At 44.0% G+C, this 21,452-nt stretch overlaps 1 protein-coding gene across 1 annotated transcript in view; it reads left to right on the top strand.

Annotated features, from left to right (window-relative positions):
* Window positions 1-21,452, top strand: part of ADGRV1 (adhesion G protein-coupled receptor V1) — a 366,107-nt gene that overhangs the window by 140,917 nt on the left and 203,738 nt on the right. Inside the window, exons 73-82 of the mRNA XM_040985862.1 lie at window positions 1,403-1,538; window positions 3,889-5,000; window positions 7,038-7,155; window positions 7,925-8,096; window positions 10,634-10,870; window positions 11,236-11,643; window positions 12,923-13,107; window positions 17,219-17,468; window positions 17,971-18,110; window positions 20,253-20,413. Of these exons, the coding sequence (XP_040841796.1) occupies window positions 1,403-1,538; window positions 3,889-5,000; window positions 7,038-7,155; window positions 7,925-8,096; window positions 10,634-10,870; window positions 11,236-11,643; window positions 12,923-13,107; window positions 17,219-17,468; window positions 17,971-18,110; window positions 20,253-20,413 (2,919 nt within the window). The remainder of the gene's footprint in view (window positions 1-1,402; window positions 1,539-3,888; window positions 5,001-7,037; window positions 7,156-7,924; window positions 8,097-10,633; window positions 10,871-11,235; window positions 11,644-12,922; window positions 13,108-17,218; window positions 17,469-17,970; window positions 18,111-20,252; window positions 20,414-21,452) is intronic.

Consider the following 21,452-nt stretch of genomic DNA (forward strand, 5'->3'; position numbering starts at 1 on the left):
TGGCACTCGAGTATGGGATGTGGGCATCCCAGGCGGTGACATCGCCTGCTATACCACAACACCTTCCCTACTGGTGTATTTCCTACATGAATGCTTATTGATTACTCTCCACTCCTTCTGTCACTTCCTGGCACAGTTCCATATGGTTTTGTTTTAATTTTGTGTTCTTAACCACTTGGTATGAAAATGTTTGTGTAGAACTATTGTCCTTTGTGAGGATCCGCGTGGCTTGTGCTTATGTGTGGAATTCATCTGCAAAACTCACAATTGTTTTATGGTACCTTAAGTTAAAATAACCCGAGTGCCCCAAATAAGTCTATTTTCAAATGGGTTTAATTTTTCAAGTTTTCATAATAACTTCAAAATAATGAAAAGTGAAATATAACTAACATAAAATCACTGCATTCAGTGGTTTCAGTTCATTCACATTTTTTCTGATGTAATTAACAGTAAAATATATACATGATAGTATTTCAGCCCAAACAACTTCAATATACATTTCTGAAAATATGGGGCTGGTGGCACAGGATTCAAGCAACAACCCAATACTAAATCCTTATTAAATCTTGCTGAATTGGGCCTAGTGCAGTAGCCTAGTAGTTAAATCCTTGCTTTGCACACACCTAGATCCAATATGCGTGCCGGCTCGTGTCCTGACTGTTCCACTTCCCATCCAGATCCCTGTTTGTGGCCTGGGAAGGCAATAGCTCAAAGCAATGGGACCCTGCACTTACGTGGGAGACGTGGAAGAACTTCTGGCTCCTAGCTTTGGATTGGCTTAGCTCTGCCCGTTGTGGCTACTTGGGGAGTGAATCAGTGGATTGAAGATATTTTTTCTTCTCTCTCCTTTTTCTCTAAATCTGACATTCCAATAAAAATAAAAATCTTAAAACTTGCTGAATACCATTCTGTTTTCACTACTGGGCTTTTTAATTGAGCCCAGGAGGAAAAAGCAATAAATGAGCAAGGACCTAGGTTTCAGCAGCAGGGTACGGGGTGGGCACAGGGGCTTGTAGTTAAGCTGCACATCCTGCAGGGCCTGGGTTCAAGTCCCATCTTGAGCTTCCTGCATTCCCTGGGGAGGCTGTGGTAGGAGCGGGGCAGTATGTGAGAGGCTCAGATCGTGTTCTGGCTCCCCGCTCCAGCCTGCGCTGCTCATTGAGGGGATAAAGGTGAGGACTCCGTATCTTTGTTTCTGCCTTTCGGAGGAGAGGGAAGGAAGCAAGGTGTGGCCACTCTGGGGAGCTTCCTGCAAGTTCGTCCTCTCTCCCTTCCTATTGGTGTGATCTTTCTTTCGTGAGCTGTCACTGAATTTTGGAAAAGTTTCACTGCATTTGTGGGAGTTGGATTCCTTCCTCAGAAGTGACGGTCCCCTGCTGTCCTTGTGCTTGTGTCCTTGCAGGCAGCGTGTCTTTTGCCCATGGGGAGCAGAGGAAGGATGTGTCTCTGAGGACCTTTGCCAGCCCCGGACGACCAGAGGCCTTTGTGATTCACCTGTCAGGAGTGCGCAGCAGTGCTCCAGGGGGAGCCCGACTACGGTAAGACGGTGTTCCCCTGCTGAAGGCGCTGCAGCTTTCACTCACGACGTCAGAGGTACCTCCATGCCTGCGATGCCTTAGGAGGCTGATGTCCAGAGTCTCCACCCACTGTTAGGCAACAGTGGGTGTTCATGTGAAGTACATGTGATGCTTGGCACAGCAGCCTTGGTCAGAACCTCAGCATTACACCTGTTTGAAAAGTGCTGATTTTTGAGTCAGGTTGATTTCCCCCTGTGATAAAGGACACAGCAGTTAGGTCATGAGGTAGCCTGCTTCAACTAGAGCCTTGTTTAATTCACCTTTTATTTAGTTGTATTGTTTACCCATCATGAATCTATATGGAAACCACTGTGCGTGTGGATAAATGTCTCAGCAAAAACAATTTACTATTCTCATACCTCATGTGGCCTTGATGGAAACCGCAGAAGGCAGATCTGCGAGCCAGACTTAGGGATTTGGTCCATACCCTGCCTCTGCTTGGCTTTGGAGCTTTGAGAGGATTTCTTGATCTTTATTTCAGTTTGCTTATTTGTAAAAAAGTGTGCTGAGACTGTGTGTGTGTGTGTGTGTGTGTGTGTGTGTGTGTGTGTGTGTGTGTTTAGGGAGGCATCTATTGGGGATAGAGAATATGTATTTAGGCACTATTTAAAAAATGCTCAGAAAACAGACGATACCTTTTCCAATGCAAATGTCTTTGGCAACAACAGTAACAACTCAGTTTTTGATGCATAAGAGGCATTGCTTCAAGATAACCCGTATAGTTCATGGAATTGAGTGCTACCAGGAAGCTATGCATGGGTTACAAATAATGAACACCAAACCCAACTTACCTTTAATTTCACTGTGTCCATAGACTTTTAAAAAAGATTTATTTATCTTTATTGGAGAGGTAGATACAGAGAGAGGAGGAGAGACAGAGAAGATCTTACATACAATGATTCACTCCCCAAGCAGCCGCAATGGCTGCAGCTGAGCCAATCCGAAGCCAGGAGCCAGGAACTTCTTCCAGGTCTCCCACATGGGTGCAGAGTCCCAAGGCTTTGGGCTGTTCTCAACTGCTTTCTCAGGCCACAGACAGGGAGCTGGATGGGAAGTGGGGCTGTCGGGATATGAACCGGCACCCATATGGGATCCCGGCGTGCTTAAGGCAAGGACCTTAACCCCACTACCCTACTGTTCTGGGCCTATCCATAGACCTTTTAAGGTCCACTCAGTCTTTAGCCTTGCTGATGACTTCATGAGGTAAATAATAGAATTTTTTTTCTTGTTTTGAAGATTTATTTATTTGAAAGTCAGGGTTACAGAAAAAAAAAATCTTCAACCCTCATGTTCACCACCCAGATGACCACAACAGATGAAATTGAGCTGGTCCAAATCTAGGAATGTCCTCTTAGTCTCCTGTGAGTGTATAGGGGCTCACGTGGGCATTCCTTCTGCTCTGAGTGAATCAGCAGGGAACTAGATCAGAAGTAGAACAGCCATGACTCAAACCTGTGTCCTTCTAAGATGCCAGGATAGCAAGCCACAGATTGAACTCACTGAACCACAGCACTGGCCCTGATAGAATTTGTCTCATTTTACAGGTGCATGAAGTGAGTCATAGCTTGTATAATGGACCCAGCTTCACACAGTTGGTAAAGGCTGGGGCCATGATTTGCAGCCAGACATCCTGATCACTGTCTGAGCCTTTAACTGTTTCAGGTGCTGAATGATGAGTGCTTGACGATAGTGTCATATAGGCTCACTCCCAAGGCATTCAGACACATGCAAGAAATATGTTTCAGCCGAAGAAAATGTCTGTTGCCAGAATTAGGCTGCCATTTGTAGTTTTGAGCATAACTACTAACTTACCACAAAAATCCACCAGAAAAGACCTAAGAATAAATGGTGTAGCCATGGCTGTCTCTCTTAGCTCATGTGAAAAATTGTAACCACACGTGAGTGAGAGAGTAGTCCATTACTGGCTGCTGGGGGAAGAAGGATCTTGGGGGAAGAAATTCCATAAATGTTTTCTAAGAAAGCCTACCAGGTGTCAGGGGCCATGTGGAGGTTCCGGTCCCTGCATAGTCACAGGGAAAGCCTGATGTTCCAGGTCCTCTGGATAAGGCTCTGGGATGATATGCAGAAAGCAGATCAGAGGCCTCTGGATGCTCTGCTCAGCTCAGATGTGCTGGGTGCTGCTCTTGCTGCTGCTTCTGCTGCTGCTCATAGGTGGCCTATGCCCTTACCTATTAGTAGTTAGGGCTGAATGGGACTTGAAAGAACATGGTACCTTCGAGCAGTGTCTTAACTTGTAAATGCAAATGCTCTATAGTGTTACTCTAGTTCTCACGGAGTCATTTCTTTCCAGGCAAGGTTTCACTATGACAGAAGTTGAACCCATGGGAATCTTCCAGTTTGCTCCTCATTCCAGAAACATCGTTGTGTCAGAAGAAACACGGACAGTTAGATTACATGTAGAGAGACTGTTTGGGTTCCGTGGCGATCTCATTCAAGTTTCCTACCAGACAACCGCAGGAAGTGCCAGGGCTCTGGAAGACTTTCAGCCTGTTCCCAATGGGGAACTGCTTTTTCAGCAGTTCCAGACAGAGGCGGAGTTTGAAGTCGTTATTCTTAATGACCAGCTTGTTGAGACAGAAGAAGTTTTTTACATTAATCTTACTGCAGTCGAAGTCGGGGGATTACAGAAGTTTGGTGCTCTCTGGGGGCCACGCCTGCATCCATACCTCCATGTGGCAGTGATCACAATATTGGATGATGATGATGATGACCTGGCAGGAACAGCTGTTTCTTTCCCTATGACTTCTGTGACCATGATAGTTGACACTGGTCTCACCTCAGTACAAGTGGATTCTACGACACATCCTCACACAAACGAGATGACCACCCTTCCACTAATAACAGAGACGCTCACTGCTGTCACCGAGACAACAGGTGCACCTGCCATCCCAGAGCAGCTCATCTCCCTTGATGCTACACCTACTGCGTCAGAGAGGCCTGATGTGGCCACCATGACTGCTGATGTTGCCAATCAGGGAACCTTCAGCCTTGGACCACCCATTGTTTACGTTGAGGAGGAGGTGAAGAATGGCACGTGGAACTCTGTGGAAGTTTTGATCCGAAGGACCGGTGGGTTTGCTGGCAATGTCAGTGTGACGGTTAGAACCCTTGGTGGGAGACGTGCTGAGAAGGAACCAAACTTGTTGCCTCCCCACAATCTCTCTCTGATATCTCATCTAATGTGGGCAGTAGAAGAAGAAGACTTCACAGAACAAACTCTTGTCCTGGCGTTCCTGGAGGGAGAATGGGAGCATCAAGTGTCCATTCCAATTGTGGATGATGATGAGCCTGAAGGGCAGGAGTTCTTCTTTGTGCTTCTCACGGACCCTCAAGGAGGAGCACAGATTGTAAAGGGGAAGGATGACGCTGGCTTTGCTGAATTTGCCGTGATCATCATCGCAGGTGTGTTTGTAGTGATGGTGATGACAGAGTCCTTTTGCTTTCTTAAATGTTTATTTGAAAGGTAGAACTATTGATTGAGGGAGAGATGTGCACAAAGCTATTCTATCTGCTCATTTATTCCACAAATGACCACAGAGACCAGGGCTAGGCTAGGCCGAAGTCAGAAGCCTGGAACTCCATCTGCACCTAGAGAGAATGAAACACATTTTGGAGAAGAAAACTTCATGAAACAAAGAAATGCAATTGAAAGCTAGATCAAATGAAGAAATTGGTTTCTCAACTACAGGGCAAGAATTTTGAAATAACTCAGAAAAGTAAAGCAAAAAGAATCAAGACAATTCACAATACTTGGCGTCACTTTTGCTGTCGTGTAGACTGATCACGATGAGGTCTATCTAGAAGCACAACATCAGTTACTACTGGGTCGTAGGGAGATCTGGAGCTCCTGGGCAGGGCCAGGGGAGGCAGGAGAGACTGAGGACCCCGGAGGGTAGCTGGGTGCCAACTGGAATGCCTGTGTTTTCATACTTTATCAGCAGAAAGGCACACCAGTGCCCTGGTGGTACATCAGGTCCAAGACTGACCCCTCAGTGGAGCACTGTAAGATACGCTGGTGTGCAGCCGTCCATCGGGCCAACATCGCATGGTCATCTCCTCAGCAAACTTAACTGCTAATGTCATGTGATGTGCTTTACCTGGCGATAGCTTCAGGCCCATTCACGTGATTCTTTTCAAAATTAATCAGGGAAGACCTAGTTTAGTCTTTGATCATTGGTTCCTTAGAAGTCTGGAATGATCTTTAGAAATTACTGTAGCGGTGGCAAGGTAAGTATTTTGATTAGGGCTGTAATAACAACGATTGCCTTGGAAAAAAAAACAAAGGTTCTCCTTGTGAGAAGCTTGCAAACTTCCAGGAGGAACAACAAAGCAAGTTCTGCCTAGGAGAGGAAGTGTATGTCAGATTCTGAGTCAGGTTGAGAAGCCTTGGCAGTGGCTCATTGGTGAGGCTGAGGGTCGGCAGTTTAGCTGAGACCACACACACAGGAGATCCTCGGATGGCTGTCCTGCATCCAGTGCTTGAGTGTGTTACACTTTACAGCTAGGCATCAGATGAGGTGCTGGTCAAGGCTAGCTGTCCCATCACCAGGGCAGTTGCATGTTTTTTTATTTCCCTAACCTGACTTGGTCTCTAACTTCTGAGTTCTGTCTCCTTGAAACTGCCAGAGTCAGCTTTCAGGGTGTACACAGATGGGTTCTGCGGGAGATTGCTTGACTGACATGGCTTCTAGGATCACTTTACAAACTTGAGCCACTGAAGTAGAAAATGACAGGAACTGACACTTTCAAGCTGAAAAGCTAACCTGTGTGCTCACTGGGCTTTGAAGTGCTCAGGCTCTAAGAAGACACTATTGAAGTCAGTTGATGAATAAGTGTTTAATACTATTGTTCCTAGACCGTTAGGCATTGCCTAAAGGAAGATTTGATCATCAGATGAATGCATGTTTCTTTATGGTTCTAGTTTGTTCTGGGGCAAATGCCTGAAGATGAAACATAAGTCTTGACATCAACCTACTTGTAGGAAAATAAAACAGTAGAACAGAGTTCATTTATTCAGTAGATGTTTGTAAACCCTTGTCCAATGGTAGTTGGGTGCAGAGACAGAGCAGTCACTGTTGCTGTTCTGATAGGACCTCGCTTCTCTGAGACTCAGCTGACTTTCAGTAGAAAAACAGGTGTAACGTGTGTGGTGCAGTTGGCTCTAAACCCGGATCCCAGCAGAGAAGGGGATGAGGGGTAGGGGTGTGTGGGAAAGAGTAGGGGCTGATGTTTCCTTCTGGCCTTCTGTTCTCAAACTGTGAGCCATCTTGAGGCTATCATTTTTTAGCCTATTTTTAGGAAAGATCTTTAAGAAATGTTGATCTTCCCACTCACTTGCAAATTTCTCACTCTCTTGCTGGCAAGATTCATGAAATGTTGAAGATACTTTTTCTCTCCCCTGTTCTTGAACACACTGGAACCCTGCATTTATCTTCTCAGGGAGTGATCTTCACAACGGCATCATAGGACTCAGTGAGGAATCTCAGAGTGGACTGGAGCTGGCCGAAGGAATTGATGAGGGGAGACTGCGTCTCACCGTTTCCAGGCAGCCAGACAGGTAGGGGGTGTGTGTCTGTGCAGTGTCTGTCTTGTGTGTCTATATGATGCCTAGTTTAATTCATACAGGCAGGGGATTTGATACCTTGTTCACATGCTTTCCTTGTTAATCTGTGGTATCTGCAACGTAATGCAAGTGGTTTATGATGATCACTGGGGCGACCATGAATACTTTGAATACCATAAAGTGCTACTCACAGGTCCTGTGACAGATTGCTCCTTCATATTTAGAACACTGATCGCTCCCTAAACACAATGGCTTGACCCAGCGTAGTATGCAGCGTCCCAGTTCCTACCACACCTTGGTACTAGATGTGACTATGTTTGAAGGCCCGTCACTTTCGCACCTGCATATGCTGGAGTTCTTATTTTGCAGCCAAATATTCTTTGAAAATGTAGGCCCCTACTCACCCTGTATGTTCATAGTCACAGCCGTTCTTAACAGTAAGATTTTCCTTTTAGGAAGTCCTGTGTGAAGTCTGAGGAGCATTTACTCGAAGTTGAGGTTTTTCTTAGAATTTTTGTTTTCACATTTTTGATACAGAGCAGTTAGTAGAATCATAACATTGAACATAGTCAAACAATACTGCATAAAACCCAAGCCTTGCTTTTCCTACCTGCGATGAAGAGAAGTGGGCCCTTGACGTATCGGCGGTAAAGCAAGGCCTGGATTTTGGATGTTAAGACGTGGTGAGGCACAGTGATAATGCACTGCTGTTGGACGCAGGGGGTGACACTGAGTACACTTGCAAGGGTTGCTCTGTTCACAGGGCCTTTGAAGATGTCAGGGTCTCGTGGCGAGTCTCACTCAACAAAACAGCCGTTGTGCTGCAGAAAGATGGGGTCAACCTGATGGATGAACTTGTGTCTGTATCTGGGACCACGACCTGCACCGCGAGGCAAACACAATGCTTTATCACCATTGAACGCAAGCCAGGGAAGGTAAGACACCACGAGGTACAGCATTTTTGATATCTAACTTTATTTTCTTATCACCAGTGATTTTTAAAGGCAGGTTACTGAGACAACATGTTTCTGTGGAGCTTTTCTGCGTCCATCTTGCTGTGTTGCTGAACAATGGACTGTAGAGAGCTGGCTGTGTCCTGAAACTTGCCAAATAGTCATGTTCCTCCTGGCTGGATTCTTTGCCTTTCTAAGCTTCCTTCAGGTCCAACTGTCCCTTGTGGGAAACCTCCCTGGGCAAACATGCAACTACAAAAATACACTTAAAATTGCTGTCAGAATGTAACATGCATGTATTTTTTTATATAAAATGAGTAGATTTCACATTTTTCACAATACTCATTTAGAAGAATGAGTTCTTCCCTCTTCTCTTTCCTCCCCTTTTTCCTCCAAATTCTCACTTCACAGTAATCAGCTTAATTTCTAAATCTTAATTTAGAATCCTAACTAAAACCTTAATTATTAATAATTATTAAATAATCGTAATAATGATTAAAATATTAATTTCTTAAATATCTAAATCTGAAGATATCGTGGAAAAAGCTCAGTGTTTAAGCATTTGCTGCAATTTTCGATTAAGTATTTATCTGAAAGAGTTGCAGTGAGAGGAACAGTGGCCAGGGGTAGGTCAGGCCTGAACTGGGAGCTCCTTGCAAGGGCCCAAGCACTTGGACTATCTTCAATTGCTTTTCCCAGGCCTTGAGAAGGGAGGTGGATTAGAGGTGGAGCAGCCTATATGGGATGTAGGTGGTGTAGCAGGTAGTTTTACTCATTATGCCATGATGTTAGCCCTGAAAAATATATTTGAAAGTACTTATATGAGATACCATAACACTATGACTGTACTGTTTATCTGCTTCTGAGAGTTCTGCACCCAGGAAAAGTTGCTCTTAACCAACTGGTGCAAAAAAACCCCCTGCAAACATGCTTCTAGCTTGGGAAGCAATCTGCTGGCAGTTACACATGGGATAGGATCTTATCTGATCCCCAGGTGTCTGGGAGTCTCAAAGTTCAGACGTGATCTATGAGCCCCCATTTCCTAATGGACTTTGGGATGGTTGTCAGAATAGAATGTTGTTTTACTGAGGTTGGAAAATCCCTTTAGGTGCTAGACTAGCTGTGTATATTCTACATTACTCATATTTAGGTGATTATTTCTGGATGTTAGTGATATCCTAAAGCACAGTAAAAATGATTATTTTACTGGAATATGGAATCGCTTGGAATATGATATGCTAAAATACTTAAGGAAACCGAGTTCACAAAAGCTTCTCTTCCGTTAGGGGTAATAGCTCTTATGTATAGTTACCTCTATTTTCCTTGTGGCTGAGTTAATCGTATTTTCTAAATCTAGTTTTTAGATAGAATACTGTCATTTCCATACCTCAGTATTTTCTGATAGTTGGTCCTGAACACAGTGGAATGATGTGTTGCTATAGAAAAGTTAACCACATTTATAAAACAGATCAAGTTGAATTATTGTGTGACTAAGCTGTATATCATGGGAACAGTGGAGGTTTTGTTGTTTTGTTTCAGGACCGAATGCTTATCAGTATTACAAAACAAATGATGAAGGACGTCCTGGCTGATAAAAATGATACACCATATCAAATTAGACACATGCAGTTTAAAGATACCATGGCTTCTTTGGGATATTTCAAGTTGTGAACAATACCACTAAAATTTATAGACAGCTGTGCAAAAGTGAATGATCAGTTGAAAACAGATGATTGGCAGTGTGTTGTAAAACTTAATTCAGGCTTTGCAAAATCAGCTAGAAATTGAGGAAAAAATCAACATAGCAGAAGAATACAGTATAATTGGGAGATTAGACTGGAACGTATTTGATAATGAAACTCAGTTCATTTGGAAAAACTGGGTAGAAGTAGAAAATTGAGCGGCATTTGACCATTTTTACAATGTAAAACCCTTTAAAATACACGAAATAAAGCCCAAGGAAATGAAAACACCTTCCCTATTGCAGTTCTCTTATCCCGCCGTGTCTTGGGCCCTGTGCTCCACTCTGCCTCTCTGCGGAAGCAGCTATTTGTGTAGTGCAGTGGTGGTGGTAGCGATGGTTTTAAGTTTTTACCCAAGTGCCAAGGAAATTCTTTGTGGAATTTTATACATTTTATGTGTAGTAAGTTATACATATCATTGGGTAGCTGGTGTGGAAACTCATCCCCGTTGAAAAGATGAACTTACACAAGCTCTTAGCTATGCTATGGGATATCATTGGACTGATGGACTTCATTTATTTTCATAATGCAAATATTCCCTGGCCTGGATTTTCTAGTTGGAAGATAACTCAGAAAAATTAATGTGTTTTTAGGAAACAAGTGAAGGAAAAGAATTTCCCTACTAATCTAGCTTGGATTTTCTATTGTATTTATCCAAGAGTCCTCTCTCAATGTATATTTATTTCAGTAATAATGCATATGAATGATACTATTTCTTATTAGAAGTGTCTGGAAATAGGAGTTTGTTAGCAATAATCCTTTCTTTTTTTTGGCCAGGTGTCTCAAGCTGAAATGCACTTTTTTGTGGAACTGTATGAAGTGACTGCTGGGGCAGAAATAAACAGCAGCGCCAGATTTGCCCAGATCACAGTCTCCCCTGAGCCGGGAGGTACTGTGTACTTTGCTGTGGGCTCCCGGCTGGCAGTGACTCTCAGGAAGGCCACACTGATCAGCCTGCAGGTGGCCCGAGATGGGGGGACTGGACTCAGGATGTCTGTCAATTTCAGCACTCGGGTAAGCCTGGGGTATCTTCCCCATACCTCTGTGGTTTGCTCTAACAGCTGCAAGCAAAGAATTGGCTCTCCTCATTCTGAGGCTGCTGCCAGAACTCATGTTGTGCTTAGGGCCTGGGGCTTCACCCTCCAGGGAGCTCAGTGGTTCGCTCACCATCCTTCCACATTTGTCTTTCCTAACCTCGGCCCTGTATCATGTGTGTTCATCTGTCTGACTTATCCTAGGGGATATGAAAAAGTACAAAACCACATGTGGTGTTTTCCATTTGGTTAAAGTAAATGAAGTTTGTGTAAGAAGTATGAATTTGATTTGGGGGCGGGGAGAGGGTTGGCAGTGTCACTGAAGTGGAGTCCTTTCACTACCAGGAGCTGAGGAGCGCTGAAACCATCGGGCGGACCGTCCTGTCCCCTGCCGTGTCTGGGAAGGATTTTGTGAAAACCAAGGGCACGTTGGTGTTTGAGCCTGGCCAGAGAAGCACTGTGTTGGACATCACCCTGACTCCAGAGACGGGGTCCTTAAATCCGTTCCCTAAGCGCTTCCAGATTGTGCTTTCCGAGCCACAAGGAGGTGCCAGGGTCGACGACATGTATGGGGTAGCCAATGTCACGCTGGTGTCGGACGCAGATTCGCAGGCTGTGTGGGGGCTTGCAGAGCAGCTGCACCAGCCCCTGGATGCCGACATCCTCAGCCGGGTGCTCCACACGCTCAGCCTGAGGGTGGCCACAGAGAACACGGAGGAACAGCTCAGTGCCGTGGTGCATTTAATAGGACAGGTGAGAGGTGCCTGCCAGCCCAGTGCTTGGTTTGCATTGTGCAAATTTACAGATCAAATTAAAAAAAAATCACACTCAGGTATAAGGTCAGTTACAGTGAAGTTACGACAAAGTCGTGAGCAATTATCTTATGTAGACCTTTTTCAAGGCCATGCCTGATGCCTGTTTGGAACCCTGTTTTAAACTTGGAGAACAAGGTGACATTTGCTCAGCAGTGTATTTCCCTTCACCCCTAGATTTGTTTCTTAGTGTTGCCAGAGGGCCTCAACCGCTGGGGTTGGACCAGGGTGAAGATAGCAGCCAGGAAGTCCTTACAGACAGTGGAATCCCTAGCACGTGGGCCCTCTTCACTGCCTTCTCAGCTGAACTAACCGAAAACCAAATCGCAGTTGGAGCGATGAACTATTGTATGTATTTGTATTTCTGAAGGTCTTTTCTCTATTTTTCTATTTTGCCTCCTGTGGATTATTTTTCATTCTTCCTTAACTTCTTTGGGATGTCTGTGTTCATGAATTTAGATCGTGAGTTCTATGAGCTTCTAATTATACTAGTGTACAAAGCACTTCAAAAGGTGTGGAGCAGCTAACACCATGATGTAGTAGGTGTAAAGTAAGTAGCCTTTACTTGCAGTACTGACATCCCATATGGCCACCAGTTCGAGTCCTGGCTGCGCCACTTCCAATCCAGCTCCCTGCCTGGGAAAGCTCTGAAGGGTGGCCTGGATCCTTGCACCCTTGCACCCACATGCTAGGCCTGAAGGAAACCGCTGGCTTGAGACAGGCCTGGCTCCAGCCTTTGAGCCCATTTGGGGAGTGAAATGGTGGGTGGAAGATCTCTCTCCTTCTCTGTCTGTAAATCTGCCTTTCAAATAAAATTATGTCTTTCAAAAGAATGTAGATGACATGAGCTCATCAATGGGAGAAACAGACCAATGAATTCAAGATCATCCTAGGTTTGTTGCGAGGGGTCGTGGTACCGAGGAAATGTAATGTGTGCTGCTGGGTGGGCAGTGCGAGACTCGGATAAAGTCAAAAAGCCCTGTTTTGAATTTACGTAATGGTTAAATAGAAAATCACCTTTGAGATAATTTTTTCTTACTTTGTTTTTTGAAGTGCACATCCTTGCATTTGAAATTAGTTTTGCTGCTAATGGCACTTCTTCATAGCTTTCTTGTGTTTGAGCATTCATCATTGTTAATAACCAATGCGTTCTAGATCCCGGCATTTAAGTTTAGCGTGAACAACATACATCCTTACTTGTTTACTTTTCATTTTCCTAGATAACTGTCGAAGGGAAAAATCAAGCTTTAGGTCCAGAAAGCCGAGCTCTTCTCTATGAGATCCTTTGTTCTCTCATCAATCCGAAGCGTAAGGACACGCGGGGCTTCGTCCACTTGGCCGAGGTGACAGAGAACTTTGCCTTTTCTTTGCTGACGAATGTCACCTGTGGCTCTCCTGCTGAGAAGTAAGTATCTTTTATGCCACGAACACTTTCTCACATGTATCTCCCCACAGTTTACACAGAAATATGTGGCTCAAGTGGATATTCGGATGCTATAACTGAGAATTATATAATCAATACAACGGTTTTTTAGAAATATTTGTTTCTTTGAAAGCCAAAGACTTGGGGAGATAGACTTTGCCATCTATCGCTTCACTGCTCACCTGGCTGGAGGCTAGGGCTGCAGCAAGCCGAAGCAGGAGTCTGGAGATCCATTCAGCTCCCCTGTGTGAGCACAGGAAGCCAGGCACTCGGCACCCCATGCTGCTTTCCCAGTGCGTGAACAGGGAGAGTGGAGCAACCGGGACCAGAGCAGGTACCCGAGGGGGATGACCATGTGACCCACATCAGCTTCGCATGATGCACTGCACTGCTGACCCCTCCATGTGCTTCCATTGAAGACATTAATTACTGGTAATAAGTACTGTAGCTACATAGCTACAGGAAAAATGTTTCTTGCTGATGATGTATTCCTCCTATTTGTTTTTGAGGAGGATGAACAGAGAATACATGCAAGCAAGAACTCCTGTCTGTTGGTTTACTCCCTGAAAGCTTGCATACAGCAGGGTTGGGTTAGGTCGAGAACTGCAAGCCAGCAGCTCAGCCTGTCTTCCACATGGCTGAGCCTCAAGGGCTTGAACCATCACCACCATCCTCCTAGAGTCTGCACTGACTGGAAGTTAGGATTGAAAGCCAGAAAGAATATCACACCCAACCACTGCAGTGTCTTAAATACTATATTAAATATGTTCACATCCTTCTGTTCTTAAGAGTGTATTTGATAGGCAAAATGACAGATTAATTCTAACTGCTGGTTCAGTCTGCAAATGGCCACAGTAATTGGGCCAAAGTCCGATCCCCGGAACTCCATCCCAATCTCCTGCATGAATGACAGGGGCCCTAGTACTTGGGACATGCTCTGCTGCTTTCCCAGGTACATCAGCAAGGAGCTAGATCCGAGGTCAAGCTGTTGGAAGGAAAACTAGCACTCCGATATGGAGCGCTGGCAACTTAATCTGAGTGCCACAATCCGTGCCCTTATTTTGAAGAGCTAGTTTTTTTTTTCTTTTTAAGAGAAATTGTTTTATTTGCCAAGCAGAAGACGCCCACTAAATAGAGCCAGAGGCAGGGAATGTGACCTCTGGGAGGGCTTGGGGTGCTGTTGTCGGTGCTTCCCTTGTGGTGCCCATCTGTTGCTGAGCTCCAGGCTGCTTAGTTCCTGGTGAGAGCTGCATGGCAGGAAACCAGTGAGAGGAAGGGGAAATATGAAATGTGGTTCATGTGAACTATTAAGCAGATGATGAATTTGACAATTTTCTGCTAATATTCTTCAGACTCTGTGATGTAATGATATTCTTATGGTAAATTGTATTAAAGCCCTCCAATGTTTTATTTCTAATTGATTTATAAAATTGGCTGGTAACAGCTTGCTTCTGACAAAGCAGTGTTATCTTAAAAGCTGGCTATTAGGTGTTTGAATAGATCTTGATTTTTTTTTTCAAGAAAAGCTATCATTAGTGTTATTTTTAAATCCAAAGGCATTCTGAAGATTGCATTTAAATGTAGTATAATAGTGTAATCCATTTTGGGGTTCCAAAAATTACTTATGAAATTCATAGATGTGGTCCATCTCATAAAAGAACAAGAGGTGAATATAACACACTAGTAATGATATAAATACTTACTATACTTCTGTAATATTAATACTGTATTAAATTGAATATGGATTATATCTATGAAGAAATTTGGAAATTTCATATAGCCCAAACTATAATAGCTGTACATGTAGTACTCTTGCAAAATATCATTTGAAGTGGCTAATCAGGATTATAACTAGGGCTTTTATTACTCATGTTGACAAATGTGCAAACCCAGGAAGGGACCTTACACAACTTGTAAAGACTCACAGGAACAGGCCACAGTGAACGCACACTCAGTTCTTTGGCCTCCTCCATTCCATAGCCCTGCCGACCAGCAGGCTGTGCAAGACAGAGGAGATGACAGCCATCTCGTTCATAACAAGTTCTCCTCTCCAACCCCATGGCTCCAAAATCATCCAGGCTCTCATCCTTGCTCAGTGTGATAGGACTTGAGTTGTTACAGAGCCAGCTTCCCCATCTCCTGTCATGTGCTTTTAATCCTGATGAATGCGTCTTCTATCTGTAATATCCCAGGAAAGGCTTGCATGCCCCGTTGGGAGACCTTAGTGCAATACTCACTGCTCCCTAGAGTCCCTCTGAGGAGGAACAGTTCCTCCTCTGTGCCAGTCATAGCTCTGCTCTGCTGTTTTCAGAAGCCTCTGACATGGGCTATGCTGAGTTGAGTCTATGCTGAGGCTACAACATGCATGTGTTTGTGTAGTCAAAAAGGGCTTGCCATTCTTTTTCCCCTCTGTCATTGTGTACAGCTGTATGCAGCCAGATGGTTGATACTTTTATTCCCTGTGATCCAGTTCTTTCATTTACTTGCTCATATTTCTGTGGGACCACCGGGTTGCCTTGTTTGTGAGCCTTCTATCCTGTGAGTGTTGGGCAGAGAGTGAAACCAGGGTTGAGCCAGGCTGAAGCCAGGAGGCAGGACTCATTCCAGCATGGGTGGTAGATGCCTAGTTACTTCAGTCATGATGTGCTGCCTCCCAGAGTGCGCATGGGCAAAAAGCTAGAAGCAGCAAACCCAGCCACTTCAGTATGGAATGGAGGAGTTCCAAGTGGTGTCTTGAGCAGTGCATGAAACAACTCATCCCCAAATTGAAATGTTCTAACAGGAGGCCTATACACAGGGGTCTGGAGCCCTGTATGAACTGAGCAGGTGGAAATAGCTATTGGAAGGTATTGATTACAATGTACTGGTTAAATTAGGGAAGACAGTTTTTACGGTAGATGTATATAAAAAGGAACAAATTAGCTCTCCTTTCTCAAACATTGCATGTAACGTTCTCTGCTGTGTTTCCCAGAGTAAGTTGCATTGACCAGGTTTCATTTAGATCTAAGATCCAGCTGTATGTACTCTACACCTATTGTGACCCTATTTAATCATTTGGTGCATAAAATTTATTGAATTATTCCCGAGAATTTTCTGGGAAAGCATTGGGTATTTTCATATTCTCGCAATGTTTGCAAATGAAATAGATTCACAACTGGTTACATGAGATCCTCTGGACAGTTTACAAAAAGGATGATCTAGAAATCTGTACTTTAGAACAAGCATCCAAGTGATCTCAACATGCCATGTTTTGGAAGCAATTTCATCAAGCACAACATCTGATTGTATCTAGACCTTCAAAACAGATTTACAGAGGTGGGTGGTTAGCTTACTGGTTAAACTAAACACCTCTCTGATAGTAAATAACTAGATTCAATACCTGATTCCAGCTTTTGGATCCAGTTGACTGCTAACATGGATCCTGGCAGGTGGTTACATGGCTTAAATAGTTGAGTTCCTCCCATTTAGATGAGAAACCTGGATTGAGTTACTAGTTTGACTTCAGCCATGGTCCAGCCCCAGCTGCTACAGGCATTTGAAGAGCAAACTAGCAAATGGGAGTGCTCTGTTGCTCTGTTTCTGTCTGTCTTAAATAAGCACTAAAAATTAAGGGGGCTATTCAGGGTTGTATTTCGTATAGTGCAATGGTTATGTTAACAGTTCTGCCACTTATGTGAAGGGTGTGGTGGTGATTATTGATGAAACATGACTGAAGTGTTTTAAAGTCGGGGTATTATTCCACAATACCATGTAGTGAAAACACCTTACAAGCCAGCTGTACCAATTCTACTGTGACTAACACAGACACTTTTATGGCCATGGATTTGTATCATGATAGCTGTAACACAGTCTTTAACAATCCGTGTTTGAGGTTACAACTAGGGTCAAATAAGAGGATGCCAAAGTTTTGAGCCAGCAGTCCTGGCAGTTGGCCGTAAAGCATCTGAGAACAGATGCTGTCTTACCGCTCTGGGGTTAGGAGTGTCCTTGCCGTTCACGGAGAAGAGTATTCGGGGGCTGCTTTGGAACAGATGTGAGACAATATACAGGTGCGAGCAGCTGTTTCAGCCAACTCTCCACTTCTTTGTTGCAGAAGCAAAACCCTCCTTGACAGCTGTCCGTATTTTTCCATCCTGGCTCTTCACTGGTACCCACAACAAATCAATGGGCACAAGTTTGAAGGAAAGGAAGGGGATTATATTCGACTTCCAGAACGGCTATTAAATGTCCCAGATGAAGAAATAATGGCTGGGCAAAATATGTGTAAATTAGTCCAGTTTACAGAATACAGCAGCCAGCAGTGGTTTCTAACTGAAAACAAACTTCCAGCTCTGAAAAATAAGGTAATTGATCATTTAACAGCAGACATGGTTGGGCGCTGGTATTTTCTGAGCAGACAGTAGAAGCCTGCTAATTTGATCAAACGTTTCTGTTCAGAATGAAACATAGTGAATTATTATGAAATAATTTCATCTTGAGCCATTTGTGGCATGTTTCATATCTAGTTGGAATAGTCCTGCATACTTTGTATGAGTAAAACAGATGCAAAATGTGGTGAGTGAACAATATCACATTCCCTAACATGGTATCTTATTTTATGCTTTGCTTTTGCTGACACAAGCTGTGGTGAGGTGGTGGTGCTGCAGGCCAGTCAGCTGTGTGACTCAGATAGAGGCAAGAAGTGGTCAGCAGTAGACTGTGCAAACGCCTGTATTCCCAAGTCTTCATGACAAGAGGAAGCAAGTGATGCTATTCCTAGGATAAGAAGTCCGATCCTGAGAGGGCCTCAGTCACACTCTGAGCTTGAAAACGCCCTCCAATGCTTTCTCCTTTTGACTCTTGCAGGTCTTGTCTGTGAGTGTAAAAGGTCAGAGTTCACAGCTCCTGACAAACAACAATGAAGTTGTCTACAGGATTTATGCTGCCGAACCCAGGATTGTTCCACAGACGTCTCTCTGTCTTCTTTGGAATCAGGCTGCTGCAAGGTACATGATAGCTGCTTTATATTAACAGATTGTGGTTCTTTCATGTTCTAGTCCCACTGCAGCCTAAATTTTGTACCGAACATAGATGGTGGTCCCAGATGGGACTTCAAGTAGGAGATCTCTGCAGTGAGATGTTGTAATACTGAGCGTGTACTGAGATACTAACTGTATTCTAATATTCTGATCCTGTTCTAGCTCTCCTGAGCACGCTGATGGTGTTAAACTCTCAGCACAATCTAACATCCTTCTTGTCTTCTAATACTTCCATTGTGTTCTTCTCGTAATACTCTCGTCTAATGCTCTGTCGTCTGGTACTGAGATTGCGGCTTAATCAGGTTTTATTCTCTGTGATCAGGTTTTATTCTCTGATCCTATTCCACCCAGATTTAATACTCATTGTGTCCCCCTGCTATGTCCCCGTTCCACGACTCTGAACTCATCCTAATACTCTGTTCGTGTTCTGATACTCTGTGTGCTGTAATGGTGCCCTAAGTGTCTGATCACCCTCTCATACTCTGATCATTCTCTGAGATGGCCGCTAAGGAAGTACTCTGCACTGCTGAGCTAGGGAATGCAACAAAGCACTTGAGGGATGTGTGTAGGATGCTGTTGACTTCCTTGTTGCCACTTCATTCTGTGCGTGTGACCTGTCTTCCTCTCCATTCAGATAATCTTCCTGGAGAAATGTGGGCAAGGAAGTTCCTTGTCTGGGCTCCGTCTGGGCCTGTGCTTCAGGAGCTAAACCTCTATGGAAGGATCAAAAGGGATCTACAGGATTGACAGTCATAGTCCTCACATGGGGGGAAATACTTTGGGGATTGGAGCCATGCACAGGAAAGGGAAGAAAATGATTTATAATTTCCTTGGCTTAAGGTTTAAGTTACTGTGACTGGAAAGCTGATCAACGCTACAGGGTCAGACAGTGCTGGGAGGGAGCCTAGGGTCAATGCCAGGCTCTGGATTCAATTTATTACTAAATTTCAGTCATGTAAATTGACAAATTTTTAGACATTTAATACCTTTGATGGGATATCAACGGTTCTCCAAACACCAAACTTCTGGTGAAATCTTTCTATAACAAGTAGTAGTATTCAATTGAAATTATTAGTGTCAGAAAATAAATCTTAAACTCATACAAATGGCCGTGCTTTAGACTGATTGAACTTGGACATTTGTAACCTCAGGCTTGTGTGAAGGCATTACATGTCCAATAGAAAACCATAGTGTTGGAGTTTACCGTATGTTGGAGTTTACTTTTTGCCTGGCCCAGCAGTGTGTGATTCTGTCCTTCCTCTCCATGCTGGACAGCAGAGCAAGCTCGGCTCCCCATCAGCCATGGGCCTCACACCTACAGTGGGCGCTGTTAGGCAGCTAGCATGGCTGGAGAGTGCAGTAGATTCTCAAATTCCAGTGTGTTTATTGGAATGCAACCTGCTGTATGTGAACCAAGATAGTCTGTGTGAAACCTTAAGAGGTTTTGAGCTTAAATCTCCCATTTGGTTTAGGAAGTTTGTTGTCTGTAGAAAAATTAAGAGGCCCCACCAAAGACATGACTGAACCACTACTCACTGTGGAAAGGCCAGAGGGCTTGCCATGTGATGCTTGGTAGCCTATAATCATGAGAAGTTTCTTCAACTAAATTAACCAGACTTTTTAAAAGGAAACTTCTTGAGGGAAATAAGAAAAAAACATGTGTAGTGTGAGTGGATATGAAATAATGAAAAAAGGACTCATAGATTGGCGTGCAAGTAATTTATGGTGTTCGAAAGTCTGATTTTATAAAAAAAATTGGGCAGGATGAGTGTGCATAGCATATCAGGGTGATACTGATGAATGATAGAGCCTCGTGGGTGGGTTAGCCCTGCCTGAGGTGGGAAATGCTGTCCTCTTGGGAAGGCCTGCTGCTTGGAACCAGGAATGCTCAGGCAGGTCGGCTTGGCATGTACACTGCTTAAGGTGTTTTGTGGAACCTGTTGTGTCATGTCCTGGACAGAGTGTTCTCGCCAGTGCTTATTTTGACAGTGTGGTCGGCTTAAGTCCAAGGGAAAGAACACTTAAGTTCAATGGGTTATTTTTTCTTCTAGTCATCTCAACCCTTACATATTGAGGAAAGGGGAACAGTGACTATTGTTTCTGTTCTAGCTGGTTGTCTGACGGTCAGTTTTGCAAAGTAGTTGAGGACACTGCCGGCTACGTGGAATGCGCCTGCTCACACATGTCTGTGTACGCTGTCTACGCCCAGACCGACAACTTATCTTCATACAATGAGGCCTTTTTCTCTTCTGGATTTATATGTATCTCAGGTCAGTGACCATTTCAGTCGATACTTGCAAGTATTTGTGAGAATGAAAATCTGTTGTCCCAAATCCCTTTTATATGCAAGGTTCAGAAGCTGTGTAATTCATAGGCATGGGGAAAATCTTTGTCCCCATCTTACTCGTGAAGTCATTCAGTAGATGATTCTGAAAGGTCTCGCAGAAAAAGCGAGCCATGGATCTGGCTCAGTTCTTCAGGAGTGTGTCATACAGCATGAGATGGGAGGCAGATACTAGGATGGGAAAGGCTGAAGCAGTTACGATGCCATCCTTGGGAGGGCTTGCTCTGCAGGGAAAATGTCGGGATTACTTGAAATACATGCACACCAAGAAGTTCGTGATTTTATTCAAATAAGAGCACCTGCCTCAAATAAAACGTAGCAGTTCTGAACAAGTTAATTACTGTGATTAAACAAAAAAAAAATCGGGGATTGGTATTGTGGTACATCAAACCTCTGCTTCAACCCTCATATCCAATACTGGAGTGCCAGTTGGTGTCCCAGCTGCTCTGCTTCCCGTCCAGTTCCGTGCTAATGTGCCTTGGATGGCAGTGGAAGATGACCCAAATGTTTGGGTCCCTGCCACCCTTAGAGGATACCAGAATGAAGTACCTGGTTCCTGGCTGTGGCCTGACTTGAACCTGACCATCAGGAGCATTAAGAGAAGTGAACGGAAGATGGAATATTTGTCTGTTTTAAAGTGGATGGGAAAATGTTCCAACATTTTGTTTTATAAGATTTCATTTTGGTGGAGATGTGCCACCTTCTCACATGATGGCTGTACAACAGAGGGATTCACAGGGTGTGTTAACACACCAACAGTGTATCAATGCAGACAGGCAAATACTCCAGAGAAGATGCTTAGACAGGTGTGTCAACAGCCAAAGAATCTAGCTGTACCTGAAAATTTTTCCTATCCGAATGAAACATTCAGTGCTACCATTTTACTATTGGATAATGTATTCTTGTTTTGAATTACTTTAAAAAAAAAGTCAAGTGTGTCAATGTTCTCTTCCAACTGAAACAGT

The sequence above is a fragment of the Ochotona curzoniae genome, unplaced genomic scaffold, assembly GCF_017591425.1.
Source record: "Ochotona curzoniae isolate NIBS_2020 unplaced genomic scaffold, NIBS_Ocur_1.0 contig_4501, whole genome shotgun sequence".
NCBI lineage: Eukaryota > Metazoa > Chordata > Mammalia > Lagomorpha > Ochotonidae > Ochotona > Ochotona curzoniae.